The 21,408-nt window shown below is 47.4% G+C and overlaps 1 protein-coding gene across 1 annotated transcript in view; it reads right to left on the bottom strand.

The window, feature by feature from the left end:
* MCC (MCC regulator of WNT signaling pathway) overlaps window positions 1-21,408 on the bottom strand; it is a 309,233-nt gene that overhangs the window by 80,205 nt on the left and 207,620 nt on the right. Inside the window, exon 4 of the mRNA XM_052646856.1 lies at window positions 14,277-14,419. Within this exon, the coding sequence (XP_052502816.1) occupies window positions 14,277-14,419 (143 nt within the window). The remainder of the gene's footprint in view (window positions 1-14,276; window positions 14,420-21,408) is intronic.

The following is a 21,408-nucleotide window of genomic DNA, read 5'->3' as shown; positions in this document are numbered from 1 at the left end:
ACAGAGGGAGGCATTTAAGTTAACATGCAGACTGCAGCTCAGGGGCATCTTCTGTTCACACTCAGAGAACGACAGATGTTTTCCTTGGTCTTAGGAAGCCCAGCACGTATCACACAGGCTGATGAGGAGCCCCCCACACTCCTGCCTTCTACCCACAGCTTTTACACAAGCCCCACTAGTGATCAGGTGACACCTGGCTGTCTTTTGTCACTGTTCCCGGTTCAGGGACTCACAGGATGACAGGGTGGCCAACAGGACAGATGCTCTGGGTGCCCTGTCAATGCTGTCGCTTCGCCACCTCTCACCCCACATGAGTGGCCTTATCCCTCAGTCTGTGGCACATTCTCAATGCAGACTGAGAACACATCTTCAATTCCTTCCCTTGGCCTCCAATGCCCTGCACAGTCAGCTCCCTACCAGGCACTGGAGCTTCCACATTGAAGGCCAAGGAAGTCGGAGTCTTTGTAAAAGACCAAAGGTGTCAGTTAAGGGACCAGAGGTGCAAGACAAGCTCAGACAGGGAACAAGTATTCCAGAACAGACAAAAAGGTGCCTCATTTATAAATCAAAGCCACAGTGAAATATCACCTTAGGCCCAAGAGGATGGCTACTATCAACAACAACAACACAAAATAACAGGTGTTGGTGAGGAAGTGGAGAAACTGGGGTCCTTGTGCACTGCTGGTGGGAACAGTAAAATGGTGCAACTGCTTTGGAAAACAGCATGGCAGTTCTTCAAAAAGTGAAAATAGAACTCCCATGTGATCAAACAATTCCACTGCTGGGTACAAGTCCAAAATAACTGAAAGCAAGACCTCAAACAGATCCTTGTAGATCACGTCCATAACAGCATTGTTCATAATAGCCAAAAGACGGAAATAACCCAAGTGTCAATTGGCAGATGAATGGATAAACAAAGTGTGGCATATACCTACAATGAAGTATTACTCAGCTTTAAAAGGGAAGGAAACTTTGACACCTGCTACAACGTGGGTGACCCTTAAAGACATTAAGCTAAGGGACACAAGCAATACAAAAAGACAAATTCTTTACGATTCCACTTATATGGGGTGTCTAAGGCGGTCAAGTTCATAGAGACAGAAAGTAAGATGGTGGTTACCAGGGGCTGGAGGGTGAGGGGTGGGAGCAGGCACTGTTTGATGGGTACACTATCAGTTCTCTAAGGTAAAAACAGAAGTCCTGGAGCTCTGCTGCATGACAATGTGAATACAGCTAACAGCATGGACCAGTACACTCTAAAATGGTTAAGCCAATGTTCATAGCAGCATGATTCACAGCAGTCAAAGGATGGAATAACCCAAGTTGTCTGTTGATAGATGAACAGATAAACAAAATATTACATAAACACACAATCTAATATGACTCAGCCTTAAAGGGAACAGAATTTTGATACTGCTACAACACGGATGACCCTTGAAAATATTAGGCTATGTGAAATAAGTCAGTCACAGAGGGACAAGTGTATGATTCCATTTATATGAGGTACCCGGAACAGGCAAATTCATAGAGACAGAAAGCAGAAGAGGGGTTACTGGCGTTGGGTGAATGGGGCAATACTGCTTAATGAACAGAGTTTCTGTCTGGGAGGATAAGAAAGTTCTGGGAATGGGTAGTGGCGATGGCTGCACAACTCTGAATGTTCTCAGGGTCACTGGTGTGAAGGGTCACCAGAGGCAGACCCACTGCGGCACCTCAGGCTGTGCTGTGCCTCCTGGAGGAAAGGCAACGGCTCGGTTCCATATCCGTGGGGCAGAGAGGGTGCCCTTTGTATCAAACACATGTTCCTCCCCCAGAGGTCATTTCGGAAAACACAAGACTGGGATCAGAGACAGACTGAGGAAGCAGACGGGGCTAGCAAAGCTGCTGCGGCTGACTCTTCCACTTAGTCCTGAGCTTCCCAGTGACCACGGCAGAAATCAGAGATCTCCTGTCAGAGAGGAGGAAGCATAACAAGGGAGACGGCGTGTTCTCAGCAATAGATGCTCAAAGAATTCAGGTGCACGAGACGGCACAGGTGGTGCAAAGCGATGTGACTGCCAGTTTCCTCAGCCACAGCTCACACATGCAGATTTCACATGGCTTCTTCTGATGCTAATTTTCAATTAACTTTAAGCTGTAGACCATTCAAGTACAATGTAAAGGGAATTCTGGCATGGACTAAGCTCACACAGTCTTGGCACTCTGCCTTCCAGTTGCCTAATTAGCTGTAAAGATGAAACCAGGACACAGAAGGATACATGGAATGACATCTCCCTTCAACCAGAGAACCAGAGGAGCAAACTAACCTCCAGTAGCCAAGAAGGTGTTTTGATTGGATGTTAGGGTTTGATATCTGGCCCAACCTTTTTTTTTAAAAAACAAAACCAAAATAATTCTTGAGTTAATTGCCAACATTTAAACATTATTAGAATTTACAGCTATTTCTGTAAAGTTAGAAGGTGGGGCAATCATGGGCCCAGCTCCTCCCATGCCAGCAATGCATGGAGTGGCCAGCAGTGGCCCCTTTGGACTCGGCAGGCTGCACTCTCCATTGCTCTGCCCACTTCCCTCGCCGCAGCTGCTGCTGCTGCTGCTGTCTTTTCTAAACAACAGCACCCTTCCCCGGACCCCAGTGAGACTTCTAATTGGAAGAGACAGCTCAGGTTATTTTTCTAATGAGATCCCAGAGCTTAGGTTTTTATGTTGCTGTTCGAGGGAGTCCGAAGTACCTGGGAAACCTGGGAAGGAGGTCAGAAGACACTCTCGGCTACGGGGATGAAGCCTCATCAGCAGCGTTGCTTGGTTAAACAAACACTGGTGGGCAAAGCTAGTTTTCCTCTTTCTCCCTCAGGATCAACCAGGCCTCTCCCCAGTGTTGTATATGATAACCTATAGGAGAACTGGTTCATTTTGAATCCAGTGTTAAAAGCTGCCCCTACTGTTTCTGAACCCCTGGCAAAAACCCTAACCCCAATAAAAATACAGCTGAAGAGACTCGAAAGTAGAAATATTCCCCTGTTCCTCTGATTTCAAGCAGCGAGTATTTACCAGAAGATACCTGCTGCAAAACATTGTCCCAACTTCAAATGTAACTATTCCGAGGGCTCGGCACTCTTTTCAGAGTGACGTATCCGCTGATTCTGGAAGCCTCTCATTCTCTTCTTCACGGTGGTTTTGTTTTCTTTTCAAAGACATTGGACTTTGAGAACTTACTTACTTATTTCTGGCTGTGCCGGATCTCCGCTGCGGCGTCGGCTTTCTCTGGCTGTGGTGAGCAGGGGCTGCTCTCTAGTTTCAGTGCCTGGGCTTCTCACTGGAGGGGTTTCTCTTGGTCGCGGATCCTGGGCTCTAGAGCAAGCAGGCTTCAGTAGTTGAGGCTCCCAGGCTCTAGAGCACAGGCTCAACAGTTATGGCCCCTGAGCTGAGTTGCTCCACAGCGTGTGGGATTTTCTCAGAAGAAGGAGTGAGCTCGTGTCTCCTGCAGTGGCAGGCAGATTCTTCACCACTGACCCATGAGGGAAGCCCATAATGGCTCTTTTTAAAGCTTTGCCTTAAAGTCTCCTCGTCCAGGAAGCCTTCCCTGATTGCCTATAGTCTCCTATTTCTTTCTTTGAGGCATCATATTCCCTGTAATTACCTGGTATCTGAAACTTGGACCCTACAAAGCCTGGATTTGGGGAATGGGGACTCTGTTCATCCATCCTCGTGTTTGGAGATGCTCACACCACCAGGCTTAGAGGAGTGCTTAATAAAGTCCGCATGAGTTAAAAGTGTGAAAGAAACGAAAGACTTGTTCTAAGCCAACTTTTAAAAGCATCAAGTTTTTGTGAGGCTGCTTTTTGACCAAATGTCTTCAAATCAAAGACCTATCACGTGAGAGACCACAGGCTGCTAAAGCGGAGGAAGGCCTTCAGGTAATAAGAGGGATCCCCAAGGAGGATGCTTCCATGGAAGGCAGGGATATTAGCCACAGTGAATCTCAGCTGGTCTGAGAAACAGAAGCAGCTGTAGGCCTGCTGGGAAACGCCCAAAAGCCCTCGTGTGTGAGCATGGCATGTCAGGCTGTAACTAGAACCCATGTGGCCTGCCAAGGGCTGACCCACAGCCCCCCACCGCTGTTCTGACCAGGCACATGTCACGCCTTGTAAAGCCACTGAAGTGCAAGAAAGAGCTACAGGTTCTCCCAGCATCAAGACAGACGTTCTGCTAAGAGGCGAGAGGTGACATCCTAGGGAGGGAGCAGCTTGGGTCGTGCCGGGCCCCACTGCTGAAACTGGCTGAACCCAGGAGGGTTTAGGCCTCCTTTTTAGCCCTACCATCCACTCTGCATGCAGCATGGCCCTCCCTAACCCCAGCAAGGAGCCGACAAAGCCAGGACAAAACAACATAGAAAATGACAGAAGAGTCAACTTCTGGGTCTAAGTGCCAAGCAGAAGACGGAAGGGGCTGAGAGGAAAGGAATAAGAGAGTATTCACAGAAGTTACATCCTGCATCACGTACACAGTGTCTGTGTCTACTGAAGAGGATCCATGAGAATGATGCTATAGTCTAAAAGCATCCTAACTTCACAAGCAGTAGACAAACGGACATTCTGTACCTCCAGCTGCAACTCAGTAGTGAGGACACATGCATATCCCCTATGCATATCCTTGCAAAAAAATGTTAATCTCAAATAAGAAAACAATCAGACCATGAGGACCGTGGGATTTTCTATGACACCACTAACCTGGCCTGCTCAACATGTCTGTGTCGTGAGAGACAAAAATGTGGGTACCCGTTCTAGATAAAAGAGAGAAGAAAGACGCGGTAACTAAACAGATGTGTGAGCCCTGACTGATCCTGGACGCTGAGCAACGGTGACAGAAGGCAGGCCTGGGGCATGTGGGGAGTTTATATGTGGACCACAGGTAGTTAGTGTTCCACCCGTGGTCAGATCCTCAGGTGGGCTAAAGGTGCTGTGGTTAGGACTGAGAAAGTCCTTGTTTTTAAGAGGCTGGTGCTCATATATTTAGAGTGAAGCAGCATGGTGTCTGCCTCTCACCGTCAAACTGCTTAGAAAAAAACGTTCTCCAAGTGCAAGAGGGAAAAATATCAAATGTAAAATGTTACCCATTGGTGAGTCTAGGCAAAGGGTTTAGGGGGTTCATTGTGTCTTTTACGTAAGTTTAAAGTTTTTCAAAATAAAAAGTTGAGGTGAAAACAAATACTGCAACTCTCAAGGCAAAGAGATCTGATAGCTTGGAAACGTTGATGGCTAGATTAACTCAGGGGCCAGTATGATGACTGATCTCTCAACCAGCTATAAGAACAGGAATGACACCCACATCACCCCCAAGAACACAGATACTGCTCAGGGTGACAGCGCCAGGAGCCAGCCCCTCCCTTGCTGGGTCCTGACTTCACTGGGAGGGCAGAGCCTCCTCAGTGTTTCTTTCCCAAAGATTTCCACTATAGCACATCTCACCATTCGGGGATGTGTTCCGTCTTTGCTGTTGTCACTGTGCAGTTTTGACGTAGTGTGTTTTTCTACAGCAGTACATTTAGCCTTCGACAGCGTGAAGGCTCACCCCTGCCCCCTCAGGACCCTCCTCTCAGCTGCCACAGCCCTCACACGATCCCATCACCCACTCCACCCTGGCCTCAGAGGCAGAAGAGTTCTGACAGGGGTCTCCAGAGAGCAAGGCGCTAACAAACCGAGAGAAGTTCAAGTGCACATGTGATCATTCTACTTCTGTGAAGACTAACCACTTGAATTGGCACAGCATTTTTTTTTTTTTGGCATAGCTTTAAGAGTAAGTGGTCATGATGGATGTGAGAGTTGGACTGTGAAGAAAGCTGAGTGCTAAAGAATTGATGCTTTTGAACTGCGGTGCTGGAGAAGACACTTGAGAGTCCCTTGGACTGCAAGGAGATCCAACCAGTACATTCTAAAGGAGATCAGACCTGGGTGTTCTTTGGAAGGACTGATGCTAAAGCTGAAACTCCAGTACTTTGGCCACCTCATGTGAAGAGCTGACTCATTGGAAAAGACTGATGCTGGGAGGGATTGGGGGCAGGAGGAAAAGGGGACGACAGAGGATGAGATGGCTGAATGGCATCACGGACACGATGGATTTGAGTTTGAGTGAACTCCGGGAGTTGGTGATGGACAGGGAGGCCTGGCGTGCTGCAGTTTGTGGGGTAGCAAAGAGTTGGACACGACTGAGCAACTGAACTGAACTGAACTGAACTGAACCAAGAGTAAGAAAATACCCAGTACTGCAAAGGTGAGGAGCCTTAGGGGCAGAAAGGGGATGCGATTTGGCATTCTCCATGCACAGCCTTCAAGATGGTTCTGCACCTGTGCCTCTGAGAAGTCACCCTGAAGACACAGTTAGAAGTGTACTTAGAGGACAAACCCCAGCCCCTCACTGCGCCCCAAGGCCCCCCAGTTGCCTGCCCAGCTCATGGACCCCACCTCTGAGCATTTTCCCCAAAGCTCACTACCCTTCAGGCCAAGTGGGCCTTTCCCCCAGGCTGGATAGTCCATCTCAGCTCAAGAGGCAGGCGGGCTCCAGCCCCGGGAGTGAACAGGGCTGGCACACAGGGGGTCATCCTAGGCCTCACGGCTCTGCCTGTGGCAGGGCACTTCCAAAGCAGCAGAAGAAAGCGGAAGATATGCATAGAACCTCTCCTCCCAAAAACAAGGTCAACAGCAAGCGCTGGGCCCGCGTCAAGACTAGTGAGTGCCTGTACTTTATTTCCCTTACAGATAAAATAGGCTTTCTGAGGCTGCTCTGAGAAGCTAACAGTCCTGTGTGACCTTTTTTTTTTTTTAAAGTTTATCTGGAAAATAACTGCTTTACAATGTTGTGTTGGTTTCTGTCACATAACAACGTGAATCAGATGTAAGTATATATATGTCCCCTCTCCCGCCTGCCCCCAGAATCCCACCCTTCTAGGCCATCAGAGTACCGGGCTGAGCTCCCGGAGTTCTATAGCTGGTTCCCGCTAGTTAGCTATTTTACACATGGCAAGGCATACTACTCTCTCAATTCGTCCACCCTCTCATTTGCCCTCTACGTGCACACGTCCGTTCTCTACGTCTGTGATGCTGGGGAGTTTTTGGTGTTTCTCCCCGCCTAGGTAAGAACTAGATTTATCATGAGAGACACACATTCCACAGACGGAGAGCAGTCCATCTCAAAAGGTGAGAGGTCTAGGTTGCTGGTTTTAAGGGAAAATATGAGTTCCAACTGAAAGAACGATCCAACCTAAGGAGATACAGTCTGTTTAGAAAATAAAGGCTGCTTATCTTAGAAGGGGGTTCCCTTGTGGCTCAGTTGGTAAAGAATCTGCCTGCAATGTGGGAGACCTGGGTTCGATCCCTGGGTTGGGAAGATCCCCTAGAGAAGGGAAAGGCTACCCGTTCCACTATTCTGGCCTGGAGAATTCCATGGACTGTATAGCCCATGGGGTCACAAAGAGTCGGACACGACCGAACGACTTGCACTTCATTACCTTAGAAGAGGAGTTCCTGAACCTAAGTCAAGGGAGCTCATTCTGAACAAACATGATCCATGGCTTTCCATGTCCGTCTTATATCTCAAGTCTCCTCTGTGGGCTGCAAAACCACTGAACAGTAGTTTGAGGGAAATAGTCCAAAGTGACACAAGATGACGTGGGGCAATAATCTTGTCTGCTCTCAAGCTTGGTTCCTCTCTAAGGAAAGTTCTGGAATGAGTTCAGGTGGCCTCCTCGGCCACATGGTCACATTCGCAGACAGGCCTTGTCTGACCAGGCTCATATCCTCGCAAGGAAGGATAGAGTCACCTCAGCCTCCTGTGAGTCACTGTTTGAAACTTCGAAGCCTGCCCTGGGCTTGGTTTTCAGGGATTTTCATGAACTTCTTGGGAAAGATTAAGTTGCCCAATTAAAGGAGACCAAAAAAAAGAGAAAAAGGTAGCACAGGGCTGGGCCTGTTTCATCGCCAAGTCAGGGTGCTAGTTTCTGTCCTGTCTAACACTGCCAACCTATGGGCTGGTTTCGCAAAGTTTCAGAATCAGGTTACCAAGAACCTGATTCTCCTTTAAACATGCTCTGCCAGAGGACAACTGCCTCCTTAGTGCCTCATTTCTAACAGAAATTGAATTTTCTCTGGACAGGCTGCCCTGCCTTTGTAAATACTTCTCTCCTTCTCTGCAGAAATCATTTTTGGAGAAGGCAGGACTGTCGTTCCTTCCCTGCCCCAAATCCCCTTTCTCCCCACTGGGAGGGGCTGCTCAACACTTTGGAACATTTCTCCTGAGCCATTAAGCCTCATGGTCCATTAAGCCAGGAATATCTGGCTTTAACATTAAACGTATTTCAGAGTCACAGCTGTGCCAAACAGCCAGGTTTCATGTGTAAATTCTTCCTTGGTTGTCTTCCAAAAACTATGCATAAGGAGGAAATCTCTGTCTAAATGATCACACCAGCAAGCACGGGGGCATATGCTTTCTTCCCTCCCTAAAGGATGATAGTTCAGCACTGCTAAATTCCACAAAAATAAGACTCTCTCACCAAAAACCAGAAGAAATTTCAAAATACAGGAGCAGAACCTATCACAGCTTGGGCAAAGGTCCATGGGGTCAGGGATTTTGTTTTACAGACAATTGCTCCAGACCAGCTTTGGTGTTCCATGAACAGAGGTGGGAAGACAGCCTGCAGGAGGGAATGCACCCCCACCCCCACCCCCCACCCACAAGCTAGCATGACCAGTGCCATCTCACACATCTGTGCTCGGCTCTGCTGCAGCACCCAGCATGGGTTGGTCTAAGGGTGTGGGAGCTAAGTTGGAGATCTGCAGTGTCTCAATGAACAGCAGACACTTTGTTAGTAAGCCAGGAGCTCTGATCCGACAGTGGCTCCCTAAATTCTGCCGCCAGCTCTAGAGACCTCACAGCATGGTGGTAAGCAGAGCACACCAGCCAAAGGCACGTTTTCCTGTGAAAGGAGACCCACCTATAGATAGATGGGTGTCAGGAACAAAAACAAGTGCTTAGCTGTGCAGCCTGGACAAGTGACTTGCCCTCTCTGAACTCCTGTTATCTCAGTTTCACAGGTGAGGAGCTCTACAGTGCCTCCTTTAAGACTGAGGACCGAACTTGAGGATGCCTGTTAATGCTCAACACAAAGTAAGTGAACAAACCACGTCAGCCATGATCTGCAGCCTCCCTTTTAACGAGAACTCTTTGCCAAGGTGAGGAAACAGAAATCCCAAGCCATAACTCCTACTTTATCTTTGTCTACTTAATTATCTTTATTTTACAAATGATTTTGTGTCTAGGTTTGAACAGAGGTAATGCAGTTTACTTGAAGATGCAACGTGACACCATCGGGACCTTTCTCCTGTATAGGACTGCTTAGGTAGGTCAAAGCACCTTCTGCATTGCGGGTTTCCTTGTCCAGGCTCTGAGGACCATGCCCTGGAGCCAGCTTATCGAAGTGGGTTTGAACACAAAAGACAAGTGATTTCTGATGAAGGAACTACTCCTATTATCTTAAATGGAAATCTGCAAATATACTGCAGCCAACTCTGTATATAAAATCCAGCTCAAAATTAGCCAAGCTGGGTGGCTAATGGAGGTTTGCAAATACAGCAGTCATAATGAAATGGATGTGTTTTAATGATTTCCTATAAAGGTGTTTATAAATGGAAGCTTTTTTCCCTGCTGAAGCAATTGAATTGGAAAATGGCACGGGAGTAAGAAGAGGCAGCCACCCAGTTCTGATGGACGTGCAGGGGCTGTGCTCTGCTGGGCTTTCGTGAGCTGCTCCTCCTGCTGTCCCCAGGCCTGCCCTCCGCGGGGTCCCGGTGGGGGCGGCTGTGCCCACCGCACTCTCCTCCTGCCCGCTCTGTGCCCGCTTGTTCCCACTTATCCCTCAGCTGTCAGCCTAGGTGTGACTTCTGGCACATTCTGGCACTCCCACCAGAGGCTGTGGCCCCCGCCCATCTTCCAGTGTGCTCCAGGGGCAGACACTCCATGTTCCCTTTGCATCCTGCAAACAACCGCAAGCTCCAAGTTGCTCCCTGTCACTCACCTCTCTGGAAGCCTCCTGTGAGTGGGCACCGCTATGTCGAAGAGTCAAAGTCCCTGCCCACGTGGAGCTGGCATTCCAGCACAAGGACTGACTGGTGATACACATAAGGAAGTTAAGACACATGGGAGGTGGCGTCACGGAGGGCTAAGTGCAATGAAGAGGGATGAGGTGGGGGAGATGGGAGGGACACATGGGAGGTGGCATCATGGAGGGCTAAGTGCGATGAAGTGGGATGAAGTGGGGTGAGAAGGGAGGGACATGCGTGCGGAGCGGAGGCCAAGCAGCGTGCACGTGAGGGACAGTCCAGGACCCCACGAGGCGCCGGGGGAGGCTGTGACGAGGGGAGAGCAGACTGACTGTGAGAGAAAGGACGAGTGGGCATCAGTGGATGCAGGGACCCGGAGCTCAGAGACGCTGGTCAGGCCTGAGGGATAGCAGGGAAGGCCGGTGTGGCCAGAGCAGGAAGGAAGCAGGAAGAGTCGGGAAGGGCAAGGCTTGAGGTGGGGGCTCTCCAGGCTCCACGGGCCTGCAGGTCAGAGTTGGAAGTGGGGATGTCACTCTGGGGATGAAGGGTGTGAGCCTGTGAGCACAGCGGTCTGAGGGCAGGTTCTGGGTCTCACATACCCATCCCTAGCATGCATTCAGCAAGTGGCTACGTGAATGACTGATGGCTCCTACTGCGGGCAGAGAACACACACAGGCCCCAGGCAGACAAGGGTCCCTTCCCTGCAGGAGCCCAGGCTTGTTGGGAATGAAACTACGACCAGTTGTAACAAACTAGCATTTTTACTGAGGGAAAGGGCAAAAATATGTGATTTGGGAAAACAAAGCCTGCTCCCGATGCAGACGGGTGGACACTGGCTCTCGAGCGGGCACCCGGATACAGGGGGTTCCCCCCAACGGGAGCCCTGGGATGCCCGCGGTGAAGATGTACCCCACTACCCTCCCCATCCACTGGAGGGGGTTTGCCCTCCAACTCCCCAAGTTTGTTTGACTAAGAAATTTTGTTGGAGTGTGGGTCACTTGCTTAATTTCATGAAAAATAGTTTCAGAGAACTGAATGGAGGGGTGGGTGTAGGAATGCGTCTGGGCAGTGACAGAAACTTCTCAGCTGCCTGCACGTGTCTGACCGCCTGAGGCTGGAAACCTGAGCCCAGAAGGTCGAGGCCACCAGGGTAAGATTATGACGCTGGTGTAACGGAGCCTGGAGGACGTGGGCTGGTCGCCAGGGTATGTGTGTGCTATGACGGCAGGCCCGCAGTCTGGGTTCAGTATAAGGGAAGCAGCTTTAGCCTGAAGCCAAGGCCCCAGGCCCGCAAGGCAAGCCCTCTCCTCACCCCATTTCCATCTGGCTAAAGCTGGTATCAGTACCCAGCACTCAGGGACATCGATCTACCTAAACCCATCTTATGTGGCCTTAGCAGCCATCCATGCTGGGGACCCTCCTTCCTTATGAGAGTCTTCTCCCCCACTGCCTGGTGGGCACAGCTCTCCACATTTCCTTCTTACGGCTCCGGCTGACTGCCTGGTTGATGGACTGGTTGACTGCACCACCCCTTCATTCAAACGCATATCTCTGAACCCACACTGCACTCTGTGCCAGGCCCTGTGGTGGGCTCCGGAGAGCCATGAGTAGAGAAAATAAACAAGCTTTTGCTCAGTGCGGTTTAGTGGGAGCGTCAGTCAAGCAAAGAAGTACAAACACATCATTTAAACTTTCAGTGTGATGTAAGGAGACCAGCGAGGTGGTGAGAGGCGGCGCCGGACGTGCACAGACGGGTGCTCGCGAGGTGCTTTGGGAAGGCGCGTTTGAGCTGAGACAGAGACGCCGAGAGGTTCATCCCTGCCACAAGGTGCTCCTGCGTCTTCTCCTCGGCCGGTGGCCCCCTACACCTAGCCTCTAGTTCTCTACACTTCATGCTCTCCACATCGACTTCCACTGCTTCCGTAACTATCTGCAAACAGCCGGACGTCTCCCGACTGCTTTCCTCAGCCAGACCTGTTGTGGTTTATGTACCCACTGCCTTCCCAACATCTCCACCCAGATAGCTCCAGACACCTGAAACTTCTCCCCAAACAAAACACACACCCTCCTCTCCACCCCACCCATGCCCCTCCCCAACAAAACTAAATTCAGACCAAAACCACTGAGTCCTTTTTCCTTTGCTCCCATATAGCTGACTGGCCCTGTCACCCATCCACTGGGCAAACCAGACACTTATGGGACACCCACGCATGCCTCCTTCCTTCTTCATCCTGTGATGGATTCCTTGGAAGATCTTGTCAATTTTCTGTACTCATCTGCTTTTCCATGTCTCAACGGCCACCACCTTTAATTCTGGCAACAGTTTTGCCCACCTTGACTTTGGCAATGGTTTCCAGGCTGGCCTTCCCCATTCACTCTTGATCCACTAATTCTTTCTCTTCACTACAGACTGATTGATTCAGAATGCCGTCTGATCATCTCATCCCTCCCATCCACAGCTGTTAAAATCATTCAGCGGTTTCTCCTGGATCTCTGAATAATGGTCAGACTCCCTAGCGTGGTCTATGAGATCTTGCGCCGTCTGGCTCCGGCCTGCCTCTCCCAGCCTCTGTCTCACACCTCTGCACCCTTCATAAAAGAGGGTCTCATTCATTGCCTTGACTACATCATCCCCTCTCTCCTGCATGCCACTTCCTCTCTCATGCACTCAATTCCTACTTACCCTCCACATCTCAGCTCACATGTCACTTCTGAGAGGAAGCTTTCCTGGAAATCTTAAACTGAATTCCTTTGACACACTGCCATGGTGCTTGATGTTATAGCATGTATATAGGTTTATGCAGGTTGTTGTGAAAGTCACTCAGTTGTGTCCGACTCTGAGAACCCATGAACTGTAGTCCATGAATTCTCTAGGCCAGAATACTGGAGTGGGTAGCCTTTCCCTTCTCTAGGGGATCTTCCCAACCCAGGGACTGAACCCAGGTCTCCCACATTGCAGGTGGATTCTATAGCAGCTGAGCCACCAGAGAAGCCCAAGAATACTAGAGTGGATAGCCTATCCCTTTTCCAGAGGATCTTCCTGACCCAGGAATCAAACCGGGGTCTCCTGCATTGCAGGTGGGTTCTTTATCAGCTGAGCTACCGGGGAAGCCCTGGTTATATTATAAGTCTATATAGGGAAGCCCTGGTTATTATATAGGTTTATAATTAAGCATAAATGTTTAATATTTATTAAAGTCACTCTCTCCCCAACGGAAACTTAAGTTCTAATGTAAACTGTACTATACTTACTCTTCCTTCTCCTTGTTCCTTTCCCATCACCCCCTTATATGTGAACATTTCCTAAGATATAGTGCGTCTCCCCATTTGGACTTCACATCCTTTCGACCATAGGGAGCTCTTTACCCCAATCTCTCCAGAGATCTAGTTGAGCATCTTCAAGTTGGCCAGAGGTTTTACGACACTTCAACTGCAACCCATAGTTAGAACACTTCCCTTGGCAACTTACGACATATCCATATCCAACAGGTACGTGTCTTGAAAAAACAACACTATCATTCTGTTTTTTTTCCCCTACGTGATTTCATTTTTAAAACATTTTGATTTTTCACGTAATTTCAAGACCTACTTGGAAGGGTCATAACCTGTAGTTTAAAACACACCATACCAACGTGCGTGTTACCAGCTATTTTCACACAGACATTTCTTCACAACCTCAAATGAAATATATTTATTTCCCAAATCATTTCTCAACCAAACTGCCTTAGTAAGGAATACAATCATTCTGAGTCACTCAGGATGAATGTTTTAAAGAGTCATTTTGGATCCTGTTTACCCAAGAGTTGCTGAACCTATTGCCTCCTCCCCTGCAGTGAGTCGCTCCTCAGCCCATCCTTTCCATTCTTGCCATCACAGCTCAGTTTCACTGAACTTGGAACAGTGCAATCACCTTTTTACCTGGTTCCCTACTTCCTGACTTTTCACGTAGAAGGTGACACGTTTGAATCACAAACATCAAGGCAGAAAGGGAATTCAGCTCTTTGGTTCCACTGTGACCAACAAAGGAATATGTAGAGAACTGAAATGAATGAGCCTTCACTTGCCTTCATCTACTCAACAAGCTGCTTGACTCACTAAATCTCAATCCAGGCTGTCTCGTGCTTCTAAAGTTTTGATTATAATCCAGAAACTGAGCCCTGGCATTGCGGCCACGGCAGGCAGACTTACCCATGTCTGCAGTGACCATGGTGGACTGGTTTTCAGGGACAGACACAGAGGTCTGGTCCTGATCCACGCTGCGAGAGTCCTCATTGGCCTCGTGTTGACTCTGGCTGAGCTCTGATCGCAATTCTGAGTACTCATCTTCCTCCCTGAGAACAAAAGGGAAGTCAGACGCCACTGACAGACACACAAGACACATCCCCAGAGAGTGTCTTTTAATAACAAGATAAAGACACTCAGAACACAAACAGATAGCTCTCCTCTCGAGGCCACATGGACCAGGATTCCTTTCAGGCTAACTAGATGGGCGGTGTTTGACACTGAAAGTTTCCACATCCATACCCATGCACCTGACAAGACTCGTCTATCAGCCTACCAGAAAACTCCCCACTTCAAACATTTCCTAAAGAAAGTAGGCTTCTTCACCCCCTGAAATTCCAAGGCAAAGAAGAACTGAGATTCCTAGCACTGAGGCTACAGTGAGCAGGACCATCAAGGGCCTATGAATAGCAGTGACTCAGAGCATCGCCACCAGCGTCCCATGCTGCGCTTCCTTCTGGGAAGAGAACAGAAGGACTGCTGAGGTTACAGAGACTGGAAAACCAGCATCCTGTCTGTGCAGATCGAAACCAGTGCTCTGAGAGGTGTAGGGGTCAGCATGTCTGAGAAAGACCACACTTAGTTTCTCTAAAGGAAGTAAGTGGAGTTAGGGGACAGGATAGGAGAATGGAGTGAGGGGGAAAATCAGTGAGTGAGTGAGCAGCTCTCAATGGTCTGTTTCCTTCAATCTGCCTTTGCTAGTAGGAAGATGACTTTGAAATTCATCCGTGTTTCATCTGCACAAACACACCCACTCCCTTCTCAGTCCCTCATGGATCCCTTGTAAACTTTGGGCTCTGAATTAGTCATGGGCAAGCTAAGAGAAGTTACAATTGCAGTATGTATTTCAAAGGACACACAGACCTCCTTCCCATACCACTGCCATCACTACACACACACTGGATACAGACATGGAGAGAGCAAAAATTAATCTTCTTTGATGCATTTATTTTGCAAGTGAGCCAGAAAAGAAAATTGTCAGGGGGTTTAATTATGAGTTTGGAAAGTCCGAAGGTGTCTACTCAGCCCTAGGGGGAGGGTCCTATGAAGAAAGATAGGAAGAATTTCTCTTAACCTGGCATTCACATTAAGTTGCTGACAACCGGAGGGTAAGGGCAGAAAGTCCACAGTTTTGGGTGGACCAAGATGGTGAGTGGTGATCAGTGAGACTTGGGGAAGAGGCAAATGCCATCTGAAGCTTAGGAGACACATCTATACTAGAGAAATGGGAAGAACCCTCCAGAGTTCTTGGTTTTCTCAAGAAATGAACACCCATCCTCTCAGGGAAATAATTCAGCTGAGTCCTTGCTTTATAAAGTATTTCTGATAAAAGCCACACAGAAATCTAGGAAGACTTTAAACAGATATAAAACCACCAGAAATGCAGAATGTGAATTAGAATGGGAGTGGTTTATGTATAAAACCACCAGAAATGCAGAATGTGAATTAGAATGGGAGTGGTTATGAGAAAAAAAATATAGGTTAATGTTATATGAATAAGTTAATTATTAGATATCTGCACAGCCAACAGTAATTAGGTTTAGGAAAGAAAAACAATTAGAAAGTACTCATAAGAGTCACTACCTTTTTGGTCTAGAGGGTAATTGTGCTCTGATCCAGCAGCTTCCTTTCAATCAGCAGTTGAAATCCTGATTTTAGTTAATGGGAGATTTTGGGTATAATGAATAAATTACCTTTGTTGCATGGCCAATGTAATCAGCTTCAGCTTGGCTGAGACTTGTTTTTCAGCCAAAAAAGCTGCTGCTGTATTTCTGGCGCAAATGGTATTTGCAAAATCTTTTATAGCCACCTTCAACTGTCTTGGCTTGGCAGGTCCCAAACATCTAGTGCCTGCCAAATCTCCTGCTTTGTAAAAAGTTACTTTATTAGGATGGGTTTTATAAAGAAGTGAAAACGGAAGGGGTGGGAGAAGGAAGCATTCAGTACGGAAGGGAACATTCCTTACTAAGGTGAGACCACAGACTGAAGGATGATACCACACGAGAAATGTCACCTTCAGGCGGAAGACTTTCAGTGTCATGAATACAAGTCAAGAGTGCTCTTTCAAGGTATTCGAGCATCAAGACAAGGATAGGAAAGCAAAAACCAAGTGGATGCTGCTCTTTTGGGAGTCAAATTTTATGTTACAACCGGGCTTCCCATGTGGCTCTAGTGGTAAGAACCCGCCTGCCAATGCAGAAACGTAAGAGACGCAGGTCTGATCCCTGGGTCAGGGAGAGATAGCATAGAGAAGCGCGTAGCAACCCACTCCAGTATTCTTGCCTAGAGAATCCCATGGACAGAGGAGCCTGGCGGTGAAAGTGACATAGCACACGCGCACATGTTCACAACTAATTCTACCCTATGAAGGATGCTCTGGGTGGACTGCAGCTCTGGGGCTGCAGGTGGGCAGTGATCAGGGAGGACTTCCAGGATGGAGCAGTGCTACAGAAGAGTCTGAAGGCAAGCCATTTTAGATAGGTCAAGAGGGTGCATGGGCACATGCAGAGCCTCAGGGGAGCCCGTGGACGTGAACTTGGGCGTGTAGAGCTTGGGACAGAGGGGACGGATAGCTGAAACCAAATCGGTGCAGGATGGAATCATGAAGCTGGGGGAACACTCAGGCCACTTGCTGAGTGGGCAATATTGGCCAGAAGCAAAACTTATTGTATTGAAGAAGGCAAACAATCAGGGTCAAATGGTGGAAATAAATGTAAAATAATGTGTGAAGTCAAGGAATTCAGGGGAAGGACTAAGTGTTGTGAGATCTTTTATGGAAACAGATCAAACAGGCAGCAGGGAAGTACAGATGGTCTGTGTTCTTGACCCTACAGAGAGGGGTTGAGGTGAGCACACATCACCCCTGGTTAAGGATCCCCCTTAGCGTATCATAAGGAAGGTTTCAGTACAACACTACATGAGCAAACAGAGGAAACAGTACAGGTAGAAAGCAACCGTGTAAGGAGTTTGTGTGCAGTCTTGTGCCCCCAAAATGAAGCATTGAAAGGTTAAACTGGACCTAAATATGAGAAAGTTTGTATAGCCCTCTTTCTCTTGCTGACTTTGGTAAAAAACCATGGAGGTGTCTATCTTAGCCCTTTCAACATGCTTACTGGCAGGAACTGGGAAATGACAAAAACCAGTGCACTCCAAGCACTCTGTAAGCTGCTGGACAATTTGGGACTTCAGCATATGGAGGAGAAGGATGCTGGGGGCTCTCTCTATTGTTTTAGTCAGAAGCATTGGTCCATCCAGAGCAATGGGAACAAAAAGTTAAAAAAAAAACAAAACCCAAAAAAACCCTGCAGGTCCATGGCAGTTTTAAAGGACAAGAATTTGAGGAGTTTTTTCAAGGTTCCTCTGAGCAGCAGGCCATCACCTAACTGGTCAAGGTGTGAAGGACACACAGCATCAGCATCTCAAAGTGACTTCATTGTTTGCTTCCTTTCATGGTATATACACTAACTCTTGGTAAGTGATTTCTCTTATTTCTTTGGGGAAAAAGATGCCTGATCTGAAGAACACTAACTGCTAATGCTGAAGATAAAAAGAAAGAAAATATGAAAAGGTCCAAGAAGTAGTCAAACTAAGTTAAAAAAACCCAGAAGCTTTGATAAGCTGATAAATGTTGCTAACTGTATGCTATTGTGGTAGTTTCTCAACTGCTGTTGTTCAGTCACTCGGTGGTGTCTGACTCTTGGCAACCCCGTGGACTGCAGCACGCCAGGCTTCCCTGTTCTCCACGATCTCCCAGAGTTTACTCAAGCTCATGTCCATTGAGTCGGTGATGCCATCCAACCATCTCATCCTCTGTTGCCCCCTTCTCCTCCTGCCCTCAATTTCCCCCAGTATAAGGGTCTTTTCCAATGAGTTGGCTCTTTGCTTCAGGTGGCCAAAGTATTGTAGATTCAGCATCAGTTCTTCTGATAAATATTCAGAATGTGGTCCACTGGAGAAGGGAATGGCAAGCCACCTCAGTATTCTTGCGTTGAGAACCCCATGAACACTATGAAAAGGCAAAATGATAGGATACCAAAAGAGGAACTCCCCAGGTCAGTAGGTACCCAATATGCTACTGGATATCAGTGGAGAAATAACTCCAGAAAGAATGAAGAGATGGAGCCAAAGCAAAAACAGTACCCAGTTGTGGATGTGACTGGTGGTAGAAGCAAGATCTGATGCTGTAAAGAGCAATATTGCATAGGAACCTGGAATGTCAGGTACATGAATCAAGGCAAATTGGAAGTGGTCAAACAAGAGATGGCAAGGCTGAATGCTGACATTCTAGGAATCAGCAAACTAAAATGGACTGGAATGGGTAAATTTAACTCAGATGACCATTATATCTACTACTGCGGGCAGGAATCCCTTAGAAGAAATGGAGTAGCCATCATGGTCAACAAAAGAGTCTGAAATGCAGTACTTGGATGCAGACTCAAAAATGACAGAATGATCTCTGTTTGGTTCCAAGGCAACCATTCAATATCACAGTTATCCAAGTCTATGCCCCAACCAGTAACGCTAAAGAAGCTGAAGTTGAATGATTCTATGAAGACGTACAAGACCTTTTAGAACTAACACCCAAAAAAGATGTCCTTTTCATTATAGGGGACTGGAATGCAAAAGTAGGAAGTCAAGAAACACCTGGAGTAATAGGCAAATTTGGCCTTGGAATGCAGAATGAAGCAGGGCAGAGACTAATAGAGTTTTGCCAAGAAAATGCAGTGGTCATAGCAAACACCCTCTTCCAACAACACAAGAGGAGACTCTACAGATGGACATCACCAGATGGTCAACACCAAAATCAGACTGATTATATTCTTTGCAGCCAAAGATGGAGAAGCTCTATACAGTCGACAAAACAAGACCAGGAGCTGACTGTGGCTCAGATCATGAACTCCTTATTGCCACATTCAGACTTAAATTGAAGAAAGTAGGGAAAACCACTACACCATTCAGGTATGACCTAAATCAAATCCCTTAGGATTATACAGTGAAAGTGAGAAATAGATTTAAGGGCCTAGATCTGATAAATAGAGTGCCTGATGAACTATGGAATGAGGTTTGTGACACTGTACAGGGGACAGGGATCAAGACCATCCCCATGGAAAAGAAATGCAAAAAAGCAAAATGGCTGTCTGGGGAGGCCTTACAAATAGCTGTGAAAAGAAGACGGGCGAAAAGCAAAGGAGAAAAGGAAAGATAAAGCATCTGAATGCAGCGTTACAAAGAATATCAAGAAGAGATAAGAAAGCCTTCTTCAGCGATCAATGCAAAGAAATAGAGGAAAACAACAGAATGGGAAAGACTAGAGATCTCTTTACGAAAATGAGAGATACCAAGGGAACATTTCATGCAAAGATGGGCTCGATAAAGGACAGAAATGGTATGGACCTAACAGAAGCAGAAGATATTAAGAAGAGGTGGCAAGAATACATGGAAGAACTGTACAAAAAAGATCTTCACGACCCAGATAATCATGATGATGTGATCACTAATCTAGAGCCAGACATCCTGGAATGTGAAGTCAAGTGGGCCTTAGAAAGCAACACTACGAACAAAGCTAGTGGAGGTGATGGAATTCCAGTTGAGCAGTTTCAAATCCTGAAAGATGATGCTGTGAAAGTGTTGCACTCAATATGCCAGCACATTTGGAAAACTAAGCAGCGGCCACAGGACTGGTAAAAGTCAGTTTTCATTCCAATTCCAAAGAAAGGCAATGCCAAAGAATGCTCAAACTACCGCACAATTGCACTCATCTCACATGCTAGTAAAGTAATGCTCAAAATTCTCCAAGCCAGGCTTCAGCAATATGTGAGCTGTGAACTCCCTGATGTTCAAGCTGGTTTTAGAAAAGGCAGAGGAACCAGAGATCAAATTGCCAACATCCGCTGGATCATGGAAAAAGCAAGAGAGTTCCAGAAAAGCATCTATTTCTGCTTTATTGACTATGCCAAAGCCCTTGGACTGTGTGGATCACAATAAACTGTGGAAAATTCTGAAAGAGATGGGAATACCAGACCACCTAACCTGCCTCTTGAGAAATCTGTATGCAGGTCAAGAAGCAACAGTTACAACTGGATATGGAACAACAGACTGGTTCCAAATAGGAAAAGGAGTACATCAAGGCTGTATATTGTCACCCTGCTTATTTAACTTCTATGCAGAGTACATCATGAGAAACACTGGGCTGGATGAAGCACAAGCTGGAATCAAGATTGCCGGAAGAAATATCAATATCGTCAGATATGCAGATGACACCACCCTTATAGCAGAAAGTGAAGAGGAACTAAAAAGCCTCGTGATGAAAGTGAAAGAGGAGAGCGAAAAAGTTGGCTTAAAGCTCAACATTCAGAAAACGAAGATGATGGCATCCGGTCCCATCACTTCATGGGAAATAGATGGGGAAACAGTAGAAACAGTGTCAGACTTTATTTTCGGGGGGGCTCTAAAATCACTGGAGATGGTGACTGCAGCCATGAAATTAAAAGACGCTTACTCCTTGGAAGAAAAGTTATGAGCAACCTAGATAGCATATTCAAAAGCAGAGACATTACTTTGCCGACTAAGGTCCATCTAGTCAAGGCTATGGTTTTTCCAGTGGTCATGTATGGATGTGAGAGTTGGACTGTGAAGAAGGCTGAGTGCCGAAGAATTGATGCTTTTGAACTCTGGTGTTGGAGAAGACTCCTGAGAGTCCCTTGGACTGCAAGGAGATCCAACCAGTCCATTCTGAAGGAGATCAGCTCTGGGATTTCTTTGGAAGGAATGATGCTAAAGCCGAAACTCCAGTACTTTGGCCACCTCATGCAAAGAGTTGACTCACTGGAAAAGACTCTGATGCTGGGAGGGATTGGGGGCAGGAGGAGAAGGGGACGACAGAGGATGAGATGGCTGGATGGCATCACGGACTCGATGAACGTGAGTCTGAGTGAACTCCGGGGGATGGTGATGGACAGGGAGGCCTGGCATGCTGCGATTGATGGGGTCGCAAAGAGTTGGATACAACTGAGCGACTGAAGTGAACTGAACTGATTTC

The sequence above is a fragment of the Budorcas taxicolor genome, chromosome 10, assembly GCF_023091745.1.
Source record: "Budorcas taxicolor isolate Tak-1 chromosome 10, Takin1.1, whole genome shotgun sequence".
Lineage (NCBI taxonomy): Eukaryota > Metazoa > Chordata > Mammalia > Artiodactyla > Bovidae > Budorcas > Budorcas taxicolor.
This window is presented reverse-complemented; position numbering and strand designations above follow the sequence as displayed.